General features: G+C 43.9%; 1 protein-coding gene and 1 long non-coding RNA gene across 2 annotated transcripts; one reads left to right on the top strand and one right to left on the bottom strand.

The window, feature by feature from the left end:
- Positions 1 to 425: 425 nt before the first annotated feature.
- Positions 426 to 1,116, bottom strand: LOC125750427 (uncharacterized). Its single transcript, XR_007400340.1, has 3 exons — positions 996 to 1,116; positions 796 to 823; positions 426 to 683 (listed from the first exon to the last, which is right to left on the bottom strand). It is a non-coding gene; the product is annotated as an uncharacterized LOC125750427 (long non-coding RNA).
- Positions 1,100 to 19,614, top strand: fam193b (family with sequence similarity 193 member B). The gene is made up of 10 exons (XM_049028228.1): positions 1,100 to 1,397; positions 10,237 to 10,530; positions 12,266 to 12,449; positions 12,798 to 13,016; positions 13,099 to 13,504; positions 13,901 to 14,084; positions 14,373 to 14,606; positions 14,871 to 15,891; positions 16,220 to 16,295; positions 17,750 to 19,614. The coding sequence occupies exons 1-10, from the start codon at positions 1,245 to 1,247 to the stop codon at positions 17,844 to 17,846; spliced, it is 2,868 nt and encodes a 955-aa protein (XP_048884185.1). The 5' UTR covers positions 1,100 to 1,244; the 3' UTR covers positions 17,847 to 19,614.
- The last annotated feature ends 81 nt before the right edge of the window (positions 19,615 to 19,695 follow it).

Raw genomic sequence — 19,695 nt, 5'->3', positions numbered from 1 at the left:
TTATGGAATAGGGGCTAAAGCCTAAAATTATGTCTTGAACTTCACATGGTTCACAATCAGCTGTCAGTGGACATGAGGAGTAGCGTGCCTAGGCGCAGGAAAACCAGCAGGTGGCACACTGGTTAAGGAACTGGCTTATGTTATCAGTTTAAATGGTGAAGTAAAACCTAGGTCGACATACCATACACGTTTAACGAAAATTGCCCCATTAAAATAAAATCTGGCTTAGTGTATAAAGTGTAAAAAAAGATTATTTAGAGGTGGAGCGTACCTGGATCAGTGGGGTTAGGGATCAATGCCTGTTATGGAGTCTGTGTTTTTTGTATAATGATTTTTGCTTGCTAAACAAACAGATATAGACAAAGTAAATAAATATAAAACCAGAGAAGTTGTTGTACTGCAAGTGATGTCCTTAAAAACATATAAACAGGCTTGCGAGATGGGATTTTAACTGTGGTTAGGGTTAGGGTACAGTTTTGTAGAAGAAGAGTCTACATACCCTGGTTACTTCAGAACTTAGAAATATCTGATTTATATTTCATTACATCAAAGTTGCAAGATTACTGTAGAATTCACGGATTGTTTGGTAGGGATGATGATATGATGATTTGAAGAATCCGAACTGTAGATGTTGGTTGGACAGCCATTGCAGTCTCTTCCAGCAAAGCAGAGGAAGACATGTACTTTATCAAAATAAACAGTGATCGGAATGAATTAAATTAAATGCACAATAGTAGGGCACCCTTAAAATATATATATATATATATTTTTTTTTAATTAAAAAATCACCAGTACAGCATGTCTTCAGGTGCTGGGGAAAATCCTGCAGGGAGACCAATTGATCTGCAATGCTTATGTTGTATGTAAAATATATAATAATATTAAGTAACGTTCAGTATTGTAATGCCTGCACAAAATAATGGAGAATTCATCTGAAAATAGGGAATATGTTACATGTGCAATATATCGTCTGCGGGTCTGGATTAAAGGCTTACCTGCGAGCTGGTGCCCTTACTAAGATGGTGAGATCATGCGTCTTCGCCCGGCTCCGCACCCAGGCCGTCCTGCCCGTACTCTATGTGACCTTTGAACCCCACGGTTTGCTTAGCACTCCGCCATATTGGCTGTTGTCTTGCCTAAAGAAGGCTGGGACGGTGTCTGGTGCTGGGAGAATTGAAACTGTGCTCTTTCACACGCATAAACTGCTGAAAACTGGGTCGTTGCGTGTCAGGAAATCCAGTATCATGGCCAGGAAGAAGAGCAAGCAGCAAGGTGTGGGGAATAAGGAGCCGGTGACAGGAGAGCAGGGCTCCGCGAAGAGCCCCGTTTCTCCCAGCGATGCAGCTGGCGCTGGTGGCGGGGATGCGGGGCTGGAGCGGCTGCCCAGGGCGAACCAGGTAGCCGGAATGGCTTCGCGTTTTCTTCTAACTGCCGTGTTTTTTTGTTGAGTAAAACGCGAGTTTGACGTCTTGATTTTATGTAGGTTGGTGGAGTGTGAGGATAGCGGCACTGAATGTCCGATTTTACTCGTTTGAAATAGTGTGTGGGGCGGAGCAGCACAATAGCAGCCAGTTCGCTAGCCGCACACACACACACACACACACACACACACACACACGGATAGATTCAGCCCGCACGTACTCAGACTCTCCGGCGTATTTCTGCGTTTATTCTCGCTGCTTTTCGGTGCTGCTACGCGTGCCGCCGTTACCGTGCCATCCATCCATCCAACCATCCATCCATCCATCCATCCATCCATCCGCACTGTACAGTCGGTACCGCGCATCGCTTCGCAGTCACCCTGGGTGAAATGAAAGGGAAAGGCGAGCTGAGCTCTCACCTACACCAGACGCTGGCTAACTGACCCATAGGCGGCCGCCTAGAGCGCAAAACTTCTGACGGGGCGCCGACTTGCCAGTCAGTTTCACTTTGCCACGGACTGGGGGGGCGGGGGGCGCTGGCTTTGATGGTCGCCTAGGGCGCCCTATCGGCTAGGACCGGTCCTGCTGGTGGGGCTCTGCTCTGATACTCACGAGAGTCAATGAATATTTCATCCCCTTAAATTATATATTTGTATTTTGTATATATTAAGTATCGCAGTCGTTTTTAAACGGGTTGTCCTATTATTAGGTTTTGCCGACGATTCACTTTTAAGCGAGAGCTAACCCCATCTAAGATTAAGGTCACTCCTTAATGAAAGTGCATATATTTTCCCCGCGGTATCAGACTCCTAGTATATATGTGTGTGTGTATGTATGCATGTATGTATATATAAAAATTGGGTTTTGCTAGTATTTGCAGGTCATTGCCAAAACGCGATGGTAATCTGAGCGACCTTTCCAGTCTGATTTTGCGTCTTAACTGTTCCTGTGTCTTACCCTGACCCGACAGACCAGGTAACTTTTTTGGTTGTAGAGCGACAGCTTTGAAACGTGTAACCGAGAAGCACCGTATTAGCCCATTAAAATGGAAGAGGAGCGGTTGTATATCTGCTCAGAGTGCATATGTCGGTGGAGGATGCACATGTAGCATCGCGGGACCCAAACGGGCTATGGTGTACAATGGAAATTGATTTAACCTGAGACTGCTCCCTTGGAAATACCCCAGGGGAGACCTTATTTACTGCTAGGCTCTCCAAATCCCCACACAAATTTTACCACGTGTGCTTAATTTATTTTGTGGTCTTCCAAACCAGTCATGCGGAGCCTACAGGATAATGAGATGATGTTGAGATATACAATATGTTGTGCATATTCATATAGCTCTACAATATCCAGTCAAAAAGGCTTAGTGCCACTGAAGGTGCCTATGTTATGAATTACTTAAACATGTTTCTGGCTGTGTGCTGTTGACCTCTTTGGCGGTGCTGAAAAGATTCTACAATTTCACACACATTCTCTAAAAATTGCACTGCCAGTGTAATCAGTACCTGGAATAATGCCAGAGGTTTTCATAAAGGACTCCTCCCCCCAAAAAACTAACTTTTACAGTGGAAAAACCAGACTTGGCTGCAACAGTTGCAGATTTTGAATGTGGTGCCTACTGTCACTTTCCCTCGTTATGACTTGATCCCTAATTTATTGCACACTCCAGGCAAACTTTCTGTTTTTATGTTCATACTGCTAAAATGACAGTTAACATACATAGACAGGTAGATTTAATGTGCATCAAAAGAGCTATTTGTATGCTGTTTTAATGCTCACTCAGCTGTAAAATGCCAAGTATTATTTTTAGTCTGGCTTCTTTAAGTGTTATTTCTGATAGCTGAAAGGTCCTCACTTATCCATGAAAATTGTTCAGACGAATTCAGTATGTTGGTATTGTTTTCTGTCATGCACACCCATGGCAGATGATTTCTAGAGAGCATCTCCCCACAACCTTGGTTTATGCTAACTTTTTGAAAATGATGGCAGCTAAGAATCAGAAACCAGGCAAAATAATAATCTATAATAAATATTCGTAAATATGTGATTATGGCATTTAAAAAACATTAACTAACATTAAACATCAGAGTATCAACATTTTATTGTCTAATAGCAACAAGGTAAGCAGACTAAAAATCTTTGCAAATTATAATGATTCCAGTTCAGGAATAAAGGGCTGCATTTGACAGTAACAGAGTTCAAGCAAAACTGGCGATATGACAAACTTGTGCAGTGTCGGTTGGATATCAGTAGGAACAGTCAAGTCAGCTTTCAAGTTCAGTTAACGCTAGAGATGTAACAAACTAGTGCAGTTTGAATCCGATTTTAATAGTACTCGGGTAACATCTGTTTAGCGGTCTAGCCTTAGTGCCCTGTGTCAGTCTTGGCTGATATCACCAGCTGGTATTTGAATCTGATCAATATTCAAAGTTAGCAGCACCAGTACTAGACACAGCAGCTAAAATGATGGAGATCATTGCATTGAACGATCAGCTATTTTCCGTAGTGGTGGACTTGGCATTGCTCATTCACTGCTTACAGGAGGTCTGAAAGTACTGGACCGCCACGTGTTTATAATTTGTTATGAAATCTGGACGGCATATCGATCTGTCATATTCCATAGAATACAAATGTCCCATCATTCCATAATATGCACTGGCAACCCCACCAGCTTGAAGAGTGGCTCCGAGGTTACCTGGTTTTTGGTTTTGGTGATATTAGGCAAAAAATAATAAATAAAAAAAATCGGTAATCGGTAATTGGTATTGGTCAAAATTTCCACATTGATGCAACACTACTTGGTTTTTTCATTGAAATATTTTCAGACTTTTGTCCATGGTCTTTTAGAGAGTGGGATCACCATTACTTGCTGCTTCCATCAATTACGTTGATTACCTAGGCACATCGTCCCAGCAATACATGTTTTTTTCCCAGCTTGTTATAGGTGATTTTTTTTTTAATTGGTCAATTTTAGAATTCAAGGTTCATTGCTATCTGTATATTTTTGAATTGGTCAAAATTGATGGCTTGGTTTTTGTTTCATTGGACTGGTATTAAAGTTTTGGTTACCCACCAAAATCCACTGTTCCAGGTACAATGGATCACTGGTGGAATATTAATATAGTGTGAATAAATGAGGGCGCCTTTTCTTATTGCATTGTTTGTGGGATGGAATTTCCTCCCCATGATCAGTGAAGTTAATCTTGATCGTAAACACCTCAAATCTGGTCCTGTCCCGCGAAGTAGACTGACAGACCATTCAGTCATCTCACTTCACTGTTCAGTTTTTTCATGTTTCATAGCTTTAGAGTGAATGGTGTGTGAGTGTGCCCTGCGATGGGCTGGCCCCCTATCCTGGGTTGTTCCCTGCCTCGTGCCCCTTGCTTCCGGGATAGGCTCCGGACCCCCTGCGACCCAGTAGGATAAGCGGTTTGGTAAAATGGATGGATGGATGATTCTAGCCAGCTAAGTGACACTGGTTGAGCCTAAAAGCAACACATAGAGAAAATAGATGGGTTTTGAAGCTTCTTTCATTGCTCAGTAGGTGGTAGTGTGCAGTGTTGGTTAAAGGTTTGTCCTGGTGGTTCAAATCCAAGGTCTGTCCTGCTGTAATAAGTACCAGAATCACTTTATATCAGAAGTCTAATATATGGAGTCCATTTCCCTGTAGTTCAAAGCTATAGTAGAACATAAGAAAGGGGTAATTTAGGGTTTTCTGGTGTTCACTTAACACTGAAACATTCCAGGAGTGAGGGTTTAAGTTTATTAAGTGAATTAAGTTAATGGCATGTTTAAGAGCAGTAAAGTCATCAGACCTCCTCCTTTTGATGTTTCCTTTGTCCCAGATTCTTTACTTTAAAACCTCGTACCAGGCAAACTTTGTGCGCGTCTCTGCTGTTCTTTTGACTTATAGTTTTAATCTCACAACAGATAGTTTGCTGCCTTTTTACTCTAAAACATCTTTGTAAATCTTTTTGGACGGAGCTAGTTAGGTAGCTGGATGGTGGGTGGTTAAAGCTACTATTATTACACTAAGTGTAATATTGCGTTTAAAGGGAACGTAATGTCTGCAGGTCTCTCATTAGTATCACTTGGACTGAAATTAAACTGACCCATTTTGATAATGTACAGCGAAAGAGCAGGATCAGGACCTACTACAGAGCAAGTGCCTGGCGTTTCTTAATTGAATTGGCCTTTGAGTTGCAACTTGCATTTGTTCTGAAATGTTTTTGTGTCTCTGAGCACTTTCTCTCTCAGTGCTAAACCGCGAAAGGTAGATAGTTTCAATAGTCTGAATTGATAACCTTATTTTTGGAAATATTTCAATAGGATGCAAATGGTTGTATTGTATTTATTAGCTGTTTGGATATGTAATGTTGGTTTCTTTTCCGAGCTTGATAAAGTATGTATCTCATTGTGAAACGTTGTTATACTTTTTTTTACCATAATTAAAGTATCAGTGATGGAGAATGTGTGCTGGAAAAATGCAGTTCAGGCATCCTATATAGTATGGAAAAGTATGAAATTTTGACTTGTTGACTTGGTGTTTTCCACCAAGTGGACTTGGTGTCTGTATAGGTATGGGGGAAAAGGTATGAGTGTATGGAAATATTTTGTTTTTTCCAGACTATTGCAGCTAAATGGCCTACTATGTATTCTAAAAGAAAAATCTGAATTTATTAATGTTTTTTGATGAAACCACCAATATGAGCTAGTTATCAGTGCCAGAATGTGCACAGGACAGACATTGAAGAGCAACGTCCCAAACCATGCAGTGTGGGTGTATCTGTGGAGTGCACGCTTGATTAATCTCCAGCAAGAGATACTGATGTAGGCTACCTTGTAATTTACGACTCTCTCAGTGGGGAAATGCAGGTTTTCATCTGCTTGGCTTGCCAATCCCAAATATTGCAACTGGTTGGCGAAGGATCCCAAATGTTAACGGAAACCAAAATGCAAAGTATGTGTGAAGCTGTTTGACATTTCGAACATGAGCGGGTTGTTAGCTATGTGGCAGGCAGAAGCGGCACTGTCTAGTCACAGGTGGATTCTGGCAAATGCGAGGGGCACCGTTGCCCTGGGTGACACCTCCTGGGGGTCTCTGACTTCACAAACAACACTTGACAACTTTTACCATCTTTGCTCCTCCGTACACCTGGAGAAGTATGGAATTTTAAAACGGAAAATGTGTATGAACCCTTCCCATTACACTAGTACAAATTCACAATTACGATGTATGCAAGTTAGTTCTTGGCTCAGCTATAGCTTGTTGAAAAGCTCAGAGTACTTTTCCCAGTATGTACTTCATTATAAAAATGTACAGATGCTTCCCAAATGACGGTTACAATGGTCCGTATTGCGATATTTTGAGTTTATGATGGGTATTCGGTTTTACTCTGTTTTTCATTTTCAGTACATGAATTACATGAGATTCGGCACTTTATTAAAAAATAGAATTTGCGGTAATGTTTTTGCCCAACTGTAGGCTAAGGTAAGTGTTCTAATCATGTTTAAGGTAGCTTAAGCAAGGCTATGGTGTGTCTTAGGTTACGTGTACTGTACTATACCCAGGGACGGATTACGGACCCGGCCAGCGGGGCCGCTGCCCAGGGTGCCCTTGGGGTGCAGGGGGCCCGTGGGGTCCCTAGCCCAAAACAATTCGCAACGCTTATCAACAATGTATTTTCGTTTGTCTATTTTAGAGGGCCTACATTCTTTGATCCTCTGCCTACAAGGACCCCTGACCCTATAGGGAGGGCGTTTGGCTGCCAAGGGCCCTTGAATTGTGGTGGTTGTGGTGGTGGGGGGGGGCCCTCGCGAACGTTTTGCCCAGGGGCCCACACAACCCATAATCCGTCCCTGACTATACCATCAAAAAATTGAGCCATGTAGCTATGATGGTAAAAAAAAAATGTTACTCAAGAAAACGTATCGAATGACTTTTTTTTATTTTCAAGTTTCTGCCTGGGTAACGTGTGCGGAGTTTGCATGTTCTCCTTATGTCATTGTGGGATTTCCTCTGGGTACTCTATTTCCCCTCCTCACAGTCCAAAGACGTGCTGAGGCTAATTGGCGTTACTAAGTTGCCCATAGGAGTGCATGTGCATGTATGATCCTGGGTTGTTCCCTGCCTCGTGCCCATAGCTTCTGGGATAGGCTCCGGACCCCCCGCGAGCCAGAAGGATAAGAGGTTTGGAAAATGGAAAATTGAAATATTTCTGAGCTCAGAAAGGCATATGGACTCTGCAAGCCAAATTTAAGCAAAATCAAAAATGGTGATTTGTATTAAAGTGGAATGACCCCATATAAATTTTTATTTTGAAATAAACGCAGTATAAATGTGGTCGAAATGTCCTCCCAATGAAGATCTCGGTCTGGTTTTGGCCTCATATTCTGTCATCCTTCTCTATAGGACAGATGGTCCACATTGTGACAGCGCTTTTGATTCAGTGGTATTTTGTGTCATCCAGTTTTAAACCAAGAATTACTGCTTCACTTTGATCATGGATTTGCATATTTAAAAATTTTGCCACACCTGTCAAACCCTTTCAGTTTTAAGGGGTAAATGTTAGTCAGATGTCTTTAATTATCGGGTTCTTGCATGAGTTTAATGGAGGTTAATTCAGTGATATGGTGTGAAAGGAAATTGGAGGTGTAGATTGGCAGGAAGGCAGCAGTGTGAGTAAAGCGGCAGACAGGTGTATAGGTCAGGTAGGTAGATAAGTGCGAAAGAGCCAAGTCTGATATCCATCAAACTTCTGGGCTTTAGAGGTAACCTGGTTGAAATTATGTCAGAAGTATTTGAATCTTGCACCTTGTCGTGCTTTCCCCTTGCCATGATCTGCATCCAGGTTCATAGTAATCTGGACTCGGACCAGTTTGAAGAATCTGCAACTCTGCAACATTTCATTTTATTCCTGAACAGGAAGGATAGTTTCTGATGTTTTGAACTTGCAGAGTCACTATTTGCATATTAGGCGCACACAGATGTGCCGAAGATACTATCCTGTATCTGCTTCACGGAACCTAACAGCACCTGCATAAGTCTGTCACTGTCATGAGGATTGTCCTCCCTGACTTGTCAGCTGTGTTCTAACATTTTGCTTGTACTGCCTTCCCTTCTGCGGGAGAAGCTCAGGGTAATTCAGGTTGAGAATGCCATCGTTGCCTGGCTCTGAGGTGTACCTCACCAACTGGCCACAGTTCATCGGAATCGGTAAATGCGTATCTGATCTGCGAGACAAAAATGCAGGGTCTAGGGCCGCCATTGTTCCCGTTTAATTTGAGTTCAGGTATAACGCTGGGTCATGCCATTTTCAAAAACTCTTGCATTCTTCGATGTACCAGTGAAGGAGACGTTGAGTCCTGAAGGCTGAACAAGGGTTTAGTTGGATGGTTTAAGAAGAACCACCCGCTGCTCAAAGTGGGGAAGTTTTTGAAGAGTGTATGAACGCTGTTCGGGAAATGTTCAGTTTTTTGTGTGTCATACAGTTAGTCTTTTTCTTACTTTTTTCTATGTATGGAAATGACCTTGCGGTTCACCGGATTGATTTTTACCGTTAATTTTTAGACTTATTGGTAGTCTTCTAGTATGCCTAATTAATTTTGACTGAATACAATGAGAATTAGAAATGCTTAAGCCTCTTTATCCCCCTCCAATAAAAAGCTTTTTTTTTCTCTCTCTCTCTAAATAAATCTCAGCTTTCACCAGTTCGCCATGGCCAGTTAGCCTTTCCCAATGCATGGTAGCTCTGGCGGTTTGGTGGGCCTCTGGTCCATCTGTGCTCTTAGTCCCCGTGGCCTGCAGGCTTCACTAAGTGACAGGCCTCACTGGAAGGAGAGCACTGGTCGCTCAGCCACACCCAGCACACTGAAGACTAGCTGTCAGGCAGAGAGTAACCTGACTGTCCATCCTGTCTGACTCGTGCAGTGTGGGATTCAGACTCTGAAGGAACTGAACCTGCACCCCCCCCCATGCTATGCTAAAAATATATACATTTTTGGTAAAAAAAAAAATAAATAAAAATGAGCGAAAAGAATTGTGGCATCTTTAGTCTAGGCAGACAGCCTTACTTCCATGTTACTCAGTGACTGGAATTTCGCGTCTCTTGCAATCAATTTTTAAACCTTTCAGTGCCGGTAATTCAGCATTGAAAGGTAGTCAAGTACTATTCGCAAATTTTCACACTGATTGGTTTGCGTCGGATATTTGTGCCCCTGAGAGGTAAAGTGGGCTGTCCCACATGTCAGTCAAAAATGAATTTAGTGTCCAGTATTAATTATTGAGGGTCTATATCTTTTAAATATATCTGTGCTACCTATGATATATATCAATTGTAGGGTATAGGCACACTGATTTTTTTTTTTTTTTAATTTCAACTTTGGGGCTCATTTTCTCAAAACTTTGTTTTTGTGGGATAGCCCACTTTACCTCTCAAGGGCACATTTTACCTTTAATTTTCCTCATCTTTCCCCTTTGTTTCCTTTGCATTTCTCTCCGTCTTAGTTTTTCCCATCCATGTTTATCCGCGGCTTCCATGCCCTAACGTTAGCTTACGAGGCTTTGCACGGATGTATGCTTTAGGTATCGTATGGTGGCAACTGATGATCCCCGATTCTGTTATAGATCGCAGACAGTCTAGGGGGTAACAGGTTGCCTTTGCGTTACACTTTCACCATGTAATTACTAAATATTTACTAAACGCAGGCTGAAGATTGCCGAGTGCCCATTTGGACCTGCAGCCATCTGGTGCATGTGTGTCTGCCTTGGCATGCGGTGCTCACACGACGCCGCCGTTCTTTTTCATTGCAGACGTTGCCTCTCTCCAGCAGTCAGCCTATGCACACTTGCTGTCTAATCTGCCACCGCGAGTTCAAGGATTGGGGGGCGGGCCCCACGGGCGGGCTCCCGGGCCCCGGGACCAGGCTGGCTGATGCGGTGCCGGCGCTCTCTCAGGCCCTGCTGCGCGAGGCCCCGGGCCGCAAGCTGGCCGACGCCGTGCCTTCGCTGTCGCAGTCGCTGCTGGGCGAGGTGCCGCTCTGGATCTGCCACAGCTGCCGCAAGAGCGTGGAGGAGGAAGAGCGTCAGGCTGCCCAGGAGCTGCCGGTAAGGAGGGCTGTGCCACTCGGGACCCTATTCCGGTCCCAGAGGGCCAGGCTGCCCAATAGTTTGCAGATTTCCCTGCTCAGACACACCTACTAAACCTTTCAGTTAGCTGAGTAAAATGTGTTTGAGCAGGGAAATCTGCAAACTGTGTTGCAGACTTGCTCTCCAGGACCGGAATTGGGTGAACCCTGCTCTCGGGGGTCATTACAGGCTTCTGTGCTGCAATTCATGAGAGTTTTAGGCTCTTCTAAGGAAATCTAAAATTAAAAAGCAGTGTTTGTAGGTGGGTCTCGGGTACATGTGCTTTGGGCTCTTTAGCGAAATCAATTCCCTTAGAGAGAGGGTGAGAAGTTCGGATAGAACCGCTGTTCCTCCACGTGAAAAGGAGCCAGTTGAGGTGGGTTGGACACCTGGTGCGGATGCCTCTTGGGCGGCTACCTGGAGAGGCTTTCCATGCATGTCCTACAGGGAGGAGGCCCCGGGGCAGACCCGGGACATGCTGGAGGGATTATACCTCTCAGTTGGCCTGGGAACACCTCCAGGCATCCCCCCTGAAGAGCTGGTAAAGGTAGCTGGGGAGAGGGAGGTCTGGGTATCTCTCCTGAAGTTGCTACCCCCCACGTCCCAAACCTTGGATAAGCGAATGGTAATTGATGGATGGATAGAATTTTGAATGCTTCCACCATAACGAGAAAATAACGTTAGTTTTATTGATGTCTTGAGAAAAGTGCAATTTCATGACTGACTTATAAAACAGCCATCACTTCTTTTGTATGTGTTCTAAATAACAAGATGCCCTCCACCAAAACAAATTGAATTTGGTTTATTTCCATATAGCACCTTTCACAACTGTTGCCCCAAGGCACTTTGCACTTTACGTGGCAGCGCTGTCAATTTCCGAAGGAATTTCAAATGTGACTCTATTTGTTAGAATATATTTGAATACCTGTGACCCCCCCCCCCCCCCAAAAATGAAACGCAAAATGAGAGGTCAGGGTAGGGAATTTTTTTTTCTGAGATACTTTTGCGTTCCATGGTAATAGTTTTGCTTTACTAATAATGACCATACTGTGTCAATTTAAAGTACAAAACATAGAATTAATGGACTGTGTGCGATGATATGCGGATCTATACTGAAACATTCCAGAAAGCAAGTTAAAGTTTAAGACCTTATCTGTGGGAAAAGTCACTGGCGGTGAATGGATGCAGTGCAATTATTAATACATGCGTGTAACAACACTTAATATTAAAGTTGCATGGTGTACATTGACCCTCATATTTTAATGTTTAAAGCGCACTTTATCCTTGCTGCCTCGTTGCAGGAAATAGCAAGTGGGCAATGCAGCAGAATTGCAAAACTATTGCGAGGGAACGCAAACGTCTTGCAAGGGATCACAAGACTATTTCAAAAAATATTGTCCCACCCTGACCTTTTAGGGACTCTGTAGATGGCACACGACAAAATCGCAACAGTCTAATGCGCTTATATGCTACAGTGACACTTTAAAATTGGAATGGGTTCATCATAGTACAGCTTTGAATGTTTCACATAGTGTTCGAACGGATGTTCAGATATTGGTTAAAAGTTGACAACCCTATTACATGGGTATCTTGTGATAAAATCCTCCATCATTTATACAGAACTTATTCATTCTGGGACCTGAGACGTGAATGAAATCCTGTACTTATACCCGTCTTTAACTCCCCTGGCGTTTCTTTATTCCGACCTTCGCAGGTCCCCCTGTCCCACCCGTCTTCCTTCAAATCGCAGAGCTGTGGCAATGGCTACCCAGAGCAGGCCTCGGGGGAATGGGACCCCAGCTCCTTCCTGTCCGCTAGCAAGCTCTCCGGCCTTTGGAACTCGCCACACAGCAACGGGGCGTCGCTCTGCAACCACAGTGCCACTTCTCACCCGCAAGGTCGGCCAGCCCCCGCCCACCTGCCCGCCGGCCTGATACCGCTTGTTTAAACCCCCCCACCCTCCTCCCGATTCTCCACTGTTATTTTAAGGGATCTTAGTCAGTCAGAAAGGTGCACTGAGAACATAAATTGGTATTACTGTGGGTGTTAGAATGACCTTGTGAGAATGTCATTAAAAGTGTTCTCTGATAGACTTGTGTAACTGGTAAAACCAGTGATTTTTTTTTTTTTTTTTTTTTTTTCCTCTTCCGTAAACCTGTTTCTAAAACAAATCAAGGTTTTTTTTTTCCCTGACAGATGACTTGGTGGTTCTGTTCCGTAATTAAGCGTGTTTGGTTTTGTACCAGGTGGAACGATTGGACCAACCTGCCATGAAAAAAGAGCCTCCCACGAGGCGCCTGGGAAGTCAGCCAAGCCGGCGGGGCCCAAGGTCTGCCCCTACAGTCACCCAGCGTCCCAGATTTCCTCTGTGACGTCTCCCGGGTCCACAATCTCTGCTTCCTCTGACCTTTGCAAGACCACCCCCAAGCACTTCAAGACAATGTGCCGCCGACCGACCCCTCCAGGTGAAAGTCTTATTCATTCCCGCCTTTTTGGCGTCCGGTCCCAGTGCGGCTCCGGGGTAAATACGTTTCCACTGATTTCCAGGCGAAGCCTTTCACTCCAGCGATCACCATCAGCACCCAGACCTAGCAGTGCCACCCAACAGTCCCACAGGCTTGTCCTCCCACCATCCATCTCTCCTCCCGCCCAAAGCGGCCTCTGGCCTGCAGACGCACGTTCCCTCGCCCGGCTCCGGTTTGGCCGCGCACGCCCCATTCACGCCCCTGGTACCAAACCTCCACGTGCCGGTGTCTAAGCTGTCGGTGGGTCCGGACAGCCCCGCTTCCTTGCTCAAGCCCGGCGTGTGCAAGAACTCCCACATTCCTGCTGTCAACAGCCAACACACTAAGCTTGGTGCTTCCCTCTCTGGGTGCAGCCACCCGTGCAATGGCCACAGCAATGGAGCTGTCAGCTCTTCGAATACGGGACACTTGTCTGCGGCAGCCTGCAGGTTAGTGTGGCAAAACAGTAGCGACTTCCTAGATGGATTATAGTTTACTTTTTTTTTTAAACTGTTTTCTGCAGTTAAATACTGTAATGTCTGCTCATGTGAAAAATAACACAGGTGAAATAATGTTGCGTGTGTGAAACAATGTTACGTATTTTTTTTACTTTATTTCAATGTTTCGTTGTTTTACTTGATTTTATAGTTGTTACTATGTCTTTTTTTATTGCCTAGATATTTTGCTAATTTGTTTTGTGTGTTTTTACTCTTTGTAAGGCATCCTTCAGTGCCTTTGAAAGGTGCCTATAAACAAAATGTATTAGTATTATTACTATTATTATTACTTAACCAGGTAGTTTACAAAACATGTTCATAGTTAGTATTTGTCATTCTGCATTACAGGGACCAGGCGTGTAAAGGGCACAAGCTGGCGAATGGGACCGCATGCCACCCTGCTTGCGAAGTGGAAGAGGTTGAGGACGAGGACAGCAGCTCTGAGCGGAGCTCATGTGCCTCATCATCCACCAACCAGAAGGATGGGAAGTACTGCGACTGCTGCTACTGCGAGTTCTTTGGTCACAACGCGGTGAGCTGCCCCCCCCCCCTTGTGTTACACTGTGAGCTAACTGATCCTAGGCACTTATCACTAAATGTGTACCCAGATTTTTATGTTTCAGCTGAATTTTACATATGAACCGATCAGTAAGTACTGGAACATTTGCACGTACACGGTTGAACCATGTTAATGTATCTAGTGTGTTGATGACAGTATTCCGCTACAGACGCATATATGACAGAAAATTCTGCCCAAAAATGACAGGTTCTAGCGGAATATTGACTGAGGCACGTGTTGAGAATAACGCGATTTATTTAGCCCCCGGCGGCGCCGACAAGCCGGAACTTCACCGAAATCCGGGAGAGACTTCGCTCCCAACTGACGCGGCGTAAGGAGGAGCTGCCCCAGCGCATCGACTCCGACGTGGTCGCGCCCAGCGCCATCGACCATCGGGACGTAGACGAGTTACTCGACTTCATCAACAGCACGGAGCCCAAGCCCGTGAACAGCGCCAAGGCAGCTAAGCGTGCGCGACACAAACAGAAGAAGAAGGTACGCTGTTAGGGAGAGGCAGGACCTTCCTGGGCAAAGCTGAGCATGGCTGGGGACTCGCTGGTCCATTTTTATCAGGCTACCTTTGCTTGCTTGTCCTGGCTACTTAACATTTAAGCACATTTAAGTTTTGCTCATGTAGATAATGCTTAAAAATATTAGGTGAGAAATGTTCAAAGTTCGAGGCCCCAGTTCTGATGGATTTTAGAAGTCATGATGTAGAAATTTCATTCTCTGTATAAAAAAACCCTTGTCTTTCTCCAGGAGAAGGAAAAGGCCCAACAGGGCCCTGCAGAAGCTTCTTGCAACACCCCCCACGCATCCCTGTCAGAGCCCTTGGAGGACAGCCCTGCCGCCTCAGAGAGTGAGGCAGGTCGCTTACTCGATTGGCCACAGCTGGAACTGGAACGAGTCAACAGCTTCCTCACCAGCCGTCTAGAGGAGATCAAAAACACCATAAAGGACTCAATCCGTGCCTCCTTCAGTATGTACGACCTCAATCTGGATGTCAACGACTTCCCCAAGAAGGCAGCCACCTTGGAGGGCAACCACCTGCTGTCTCACGTCAACGGGTCCTCGGATCTGCAACAGATCGACCTGGACCTGTCTCCTCTCACGCTGGGTGGCTGCAAAAACCATTTATTCAATGGGTGGGAGGACGCTGCCCCCAACAGTCAGGACGTCCAGCGGTTGCACGCCACGCCAAACCTCTCGAAGCTCATTCGTGTGCGTTCCCCCGAACGCTGCCAGCTCACCAGCTCCACTCCGGCCTCACAGGTCGCGGCCCCGACATCCAAGACACGGGAGGAGGCATCTGACCCTAAATGCTCAGCAGGCTTCAGCGGAAAAGTGAAGAAGGGCAAGAAGCAGCAGGAGCAGTGTCTACCGGAGCAACAGAACACTAAGGTCCTCAAAGCTGCCCTTGCGAATGAACTGCATAAAAACAGGGAAACTCAGACCAAGGCCTCAGGTTTGGGGACCAGCTCTAAACTGGGTTCCAAACAGGCTTTGCAGTCCCAACCTCCTCCTGTAGAGATGCACAGAGTTTTGGGAAAGAGGTCAGAGGAGAATAAGGTACCCGCACAGAACTCTGGTGGAGCCTCGAGCACGGCAGTCTATAGACCGTCAGAGAAGAGTGACGTAGAGATGCGAGGCTCCAAGCAGCACAGAATGGATCAAGAAGCGGAGGGGAAAGGTCCGTCTGTCACAGCGATGGGATTCCAGCAACCCAAAGGAAAGGGCAAGAAGAACAAAAATAAGACGGACAGGTCCAGCAGCTCCATAGGTAAGGGACGGTACACTCATGCATTTTCTGCACAACTGAACATTACAAATATCTCTGAATACTATGTGGTGAAAACCTGGCAAGTGATTGTATTTCTCGTTGTAATGAAGTTGTGTTTCACTAGATGGCAGCAGGCCATTTTAATTATCATTCCTTCCGGTTGACCAGCTGATTATCGTCTTTCTTGATTCAGAGACAAACATGAGCATCCCTTTCAAATATTGTAGCCAAAGGAACAGGAGAGAGATTGGGCTTACTGTAGGTTTACCTCCTGCTGGACGTTGCCTGTTTCCTGCCACTGTCAGCTGAGTGTTGCTCTTCTTCTCAGATGATGTGTTTCTCCCCAAAGACCTGGATCCCACAGAGATGGATGAGATTGACAGAGAGGTTGAATACTTTAAGAGGTAATACAAGAGGAAGCCGGAAAACACTTTCCCATCAGCAAAGTTTCCTTTCACGTACATCATGTACTTCAAAATCTTAAATTTTGAGATTTATTTATAGTTAGTGCTTTTCTGGTACTGTTAATGGGGTTAAAATGAGGGTTTAGTTGTGTGTTTGAATCAAAATAAGAACCTTTGCCGGGAACGAATTTGAAACGTGACAATTTGTTCAAATTGTAAATTGAAGTTACTATTTATTTCACCAAAACCAAGCCAAACAAGGATCATTTGGCAGGCTGCTTTTCGAAGGACGATTAAAATAATCTTGGTGTGTGTTGATTGTGCACTTTCTTCTTGTATTCCCATGGATTTTCCAGTCTTTTTCACCCCCCGTGTTCAGGTTAGTTTTGAGACTCGGCTCCCTTGAATAGTAATCTTCTGGGTGAGGTTGGGTGCGAGTTCTCTGCAGTTGCCACCTTTGACTCATCAAGCTAATTATGTTGCTTGCTGTTAGATTGTACAGGATGTGGTGGAGCATGCGGGGGCATGCGGTCCTTGTTTGGCTTATCACAAATACATTTTAGGTATATAAATAAAATTTTTTGTAAGATCTAGTGTTAATTATTGTAAAGCTATTTAATTTCCCATTATAGTCTTTAATAGGGTGCAGCAGTAAAAAAAAAATGTGTTACCACGAAGGACGTTGTTACTCTCAGATGTTCTCTAGTGTCTCTTCAGGTATGACAAGGGGATAGTAAGAAAGGAAGTCTTATTAACTGTGTACTTGTCAGATGGAGATTAAATGAAACTCCTGGCAAGCCCAGTAGTTTAGTGTGAACGTTTTAATTCACCATAATGATTGGATGCCCTTCTGTTTACCTTTGGGGGACAGTTTGTTCCCGTCTTAATATTGTTTGTGCTTCGATAATGAGTTTCTGAGAGATGTTTTTAAACAAAATGTAGCCTGACTGCTGTGATTGGGGCGCCGAGTGACTCTGCCCTGTGCCTATGATCAGAAGATCACCAGTTTGAGTCCTGCCTCAGCAGAATAGTCACATGTCTGTGGGACCTTGAAGGCCCTAAAGCCCCAGCTCCAGGAACCCAGCACTGTGACCTCCGAGCTTGCTCTCACGTCTTTGTGTCTCTCATGGAGAACAAGATGGGGTAGCAGAGGAGAAGCATGGCAGTGTACCTGTACTTATGTAAATGGAAAATAAAAAAGGATTTGATCTTTAATCTAATCCTAATCTGATTGGAGAAGACCAGCACCCTAGGATACGGGCTTCGTGACATGAAGTCACAGACAGCAGATTGATTGAAGGGTTTAGTTATATTTTCTACATTACATCATTATGTAGATATGGCATTTCTGGTATGCATTGTTTTGTCAGATGCGTCGTCTTGCAGGCACACCATAAGCGTTATGACACTCAGTCTGTGAGGCCACAGCTAAACATATCCTCTCTCTTCTCCAGATTTTGCCTGGATTCCGCGAAACAGACCCGCCCGAAGGTGGCTGTGAACTGGTCCAACTTTAGTCTCAAAAAGGTTCCTTCAAGCACGGCTCCTTAATGAGAGACCGTGAGCAGAGAGACCCAACTTTTCAGCAGGGCTGTCCCACCAAAACCAGCTTGGCCACATATTCTCTGTGATGCAGATTCCCACTACTTCCTTCAACCAGCCGAGGTTCACTGAGCGGATCCAGGAAGTCCAAGGATGGACCTTTTATGGACATTTTAACTGGCTTTTATGTATCAATGCAACGGTCACCTGTTCACAGCTACGACTCTGTCCATGTGCCAGACTCTCCCTGGCCACTTCTTTTTCATAATTAGATGTGCTTATTGGATAACCCCCAGAACGTGTCTTTGGTTACAGACCTGGTAGTCCATTTCTGTGAACAATTACTGTAATATTAAATTTATCAATTTATAGCCAATGTGGCATATTTTTGAGGAAAAACTGGGTTACACACCGTTAACTTGTTTTACATGTTTAATTCTCATTCTCACACTTCCATTATAGCATGGCATTTTTTTTCTCTTATACATTTTTCCCTAAATAAAATAGTATAGAGAATTTGAGAAATCCTTTTAAAAAAAAAAAACAAAGTAAATATCACACGATTTAAACTGAAGAAAGCTATTCTGTTGGTTACAAACAAAACCTACAACTTCACCCTTTCATCAGCTACATCGCATGTAAAATTTAATGCTGTGCATTATGTAAGGGTTGTAATTCCCATACTAAAAAGAGGCACATGCTATTGATGAATTTGCTGAATTATGGAATTTGTATGAGAACCAGTGAAATTAGGACTGGCGTCACATGACCCACATACCACAGTTTGTTGCCATTTCATTACAGAACATTCTTTTACAATTAACTTTTTTTAATCGACTGACAAAATTGCAACACTAATTTTAACATGATTTTATTTCGTAGTGAATACTTGTCTTGGATTTACTGCAAAAACATTGAAGTTTGCATGATGTTTTTAAGCAAAAAGAATATCAAATACTTCAAATTTAACCTATTTAAAATCTCTAGACTATAGTCAAGCTTGTCACCTATCAAGTGTTTCTTAATATGTTGTGAACAAGTGCAAGCTTGTTTCCAGTTGAGTACCCAGGCACGGTCCAGCGGAGCACTTCAGGACTGTGACCTTTTGACTTGATGATTCGGGACTGATGTGTCCCCCCTTTCAGCACTTGAAGCAGAATTTTTAAACGGTATCCACTTTTCAATCCATCGTTCCATCCTACATGCGGTGCCTCTCTTGTACGTTAGAGAAGCAACTCAACTCGCATCATAGGAAGCTGTTTTTTTTTCTTCTTTCTCGCTCTCAAATATGGTACAAACAGCTTCATTTACCAGGGAGTCTCCATGTTCTCGATGCCCTGGGAATTGTCATGCGCTCTGCTGTCTCAAAGTTGGGCTGTCCTCCTCTGAGAAGAAACAAGGTTAGCATTGGTTTTGGTGTTGAGGGCTGGAATGTAGGGTTAGTCACACGGAAGTTGTTCTGCATCTGACAAAAGAGTTTTAAAGATTTTTAATTTACCTGTTGAATTTTTGTTTTTCATATTTCACAAAAGTATCTGATATTATCCTGGATATATGAAACTACAAGACATTATCTTAAAGGTTTGGAATGTAGATTTATACTATACCATGAAAGGCCAAGTGTATGTTGGCCTGCCTGTTTTTTATTATTCATTTTTGATACTGTGAAAAATCTTTCATTCTGAAAGATTAAAACAAAACCATTTTGGAAAAAATGTGTGGTGTTTGCTTTTTTTCCACATGACTTCACAGCTTAATTAAAAAAATGTCACGTTTCTTCAAATGCATCTAATTTTTCTACTGAAATTTTGCTACATCTTAAAAAAAATGAATACCCTTTAGAAAGTTCAGACATGTA

The sequence above is a fragment of the Brienomyrus brachyistius genome, chromosome 10, assembly GCF_023856365.1.
Source record: "Brienomyrus brachyistius isolate T26 chromosome 10, BBRACH_0.4, whole genome shotgun sequence".
Classification (NCBI taxonomy): Eukaryota; Metazoa; Chordata; class Actinopteri; order Osteoglossiformes; family Mormyridae; genus Brienomyrus; species Brienomyrus brachyistius.
The sequence above is the reverse complement of the archived record's forward strand: the minus strand, read 5'-3'. Positions and strand labels throughout refer to the sequence as shown.

Bases quoted from the DNA above. Each gene is read 5' to 3' on its own strand.
- fam193b (XM_049028228.1), top strand. From the start codon at position 1,245: ATGGCCAGGAAGAAGAGCAAGCAGCAAGGTGTGGGGAATAAGGAGCCG. The intron at 13,505-13,900 runs GTTAGTGTGGCA...TCTGCATTACAG, and splicing joins TTGTCTGCGGCAGCCTGCAG to GGACCAGGCGTGTAAAGGGC. The intron at 16,296-17,749 runs GTAATACAAGAG...TCTCTTCTCCAG, and splicing joins GAGGTTGAATACTTTAAGAG to ATTTTGCCTGGATTCCGCGA.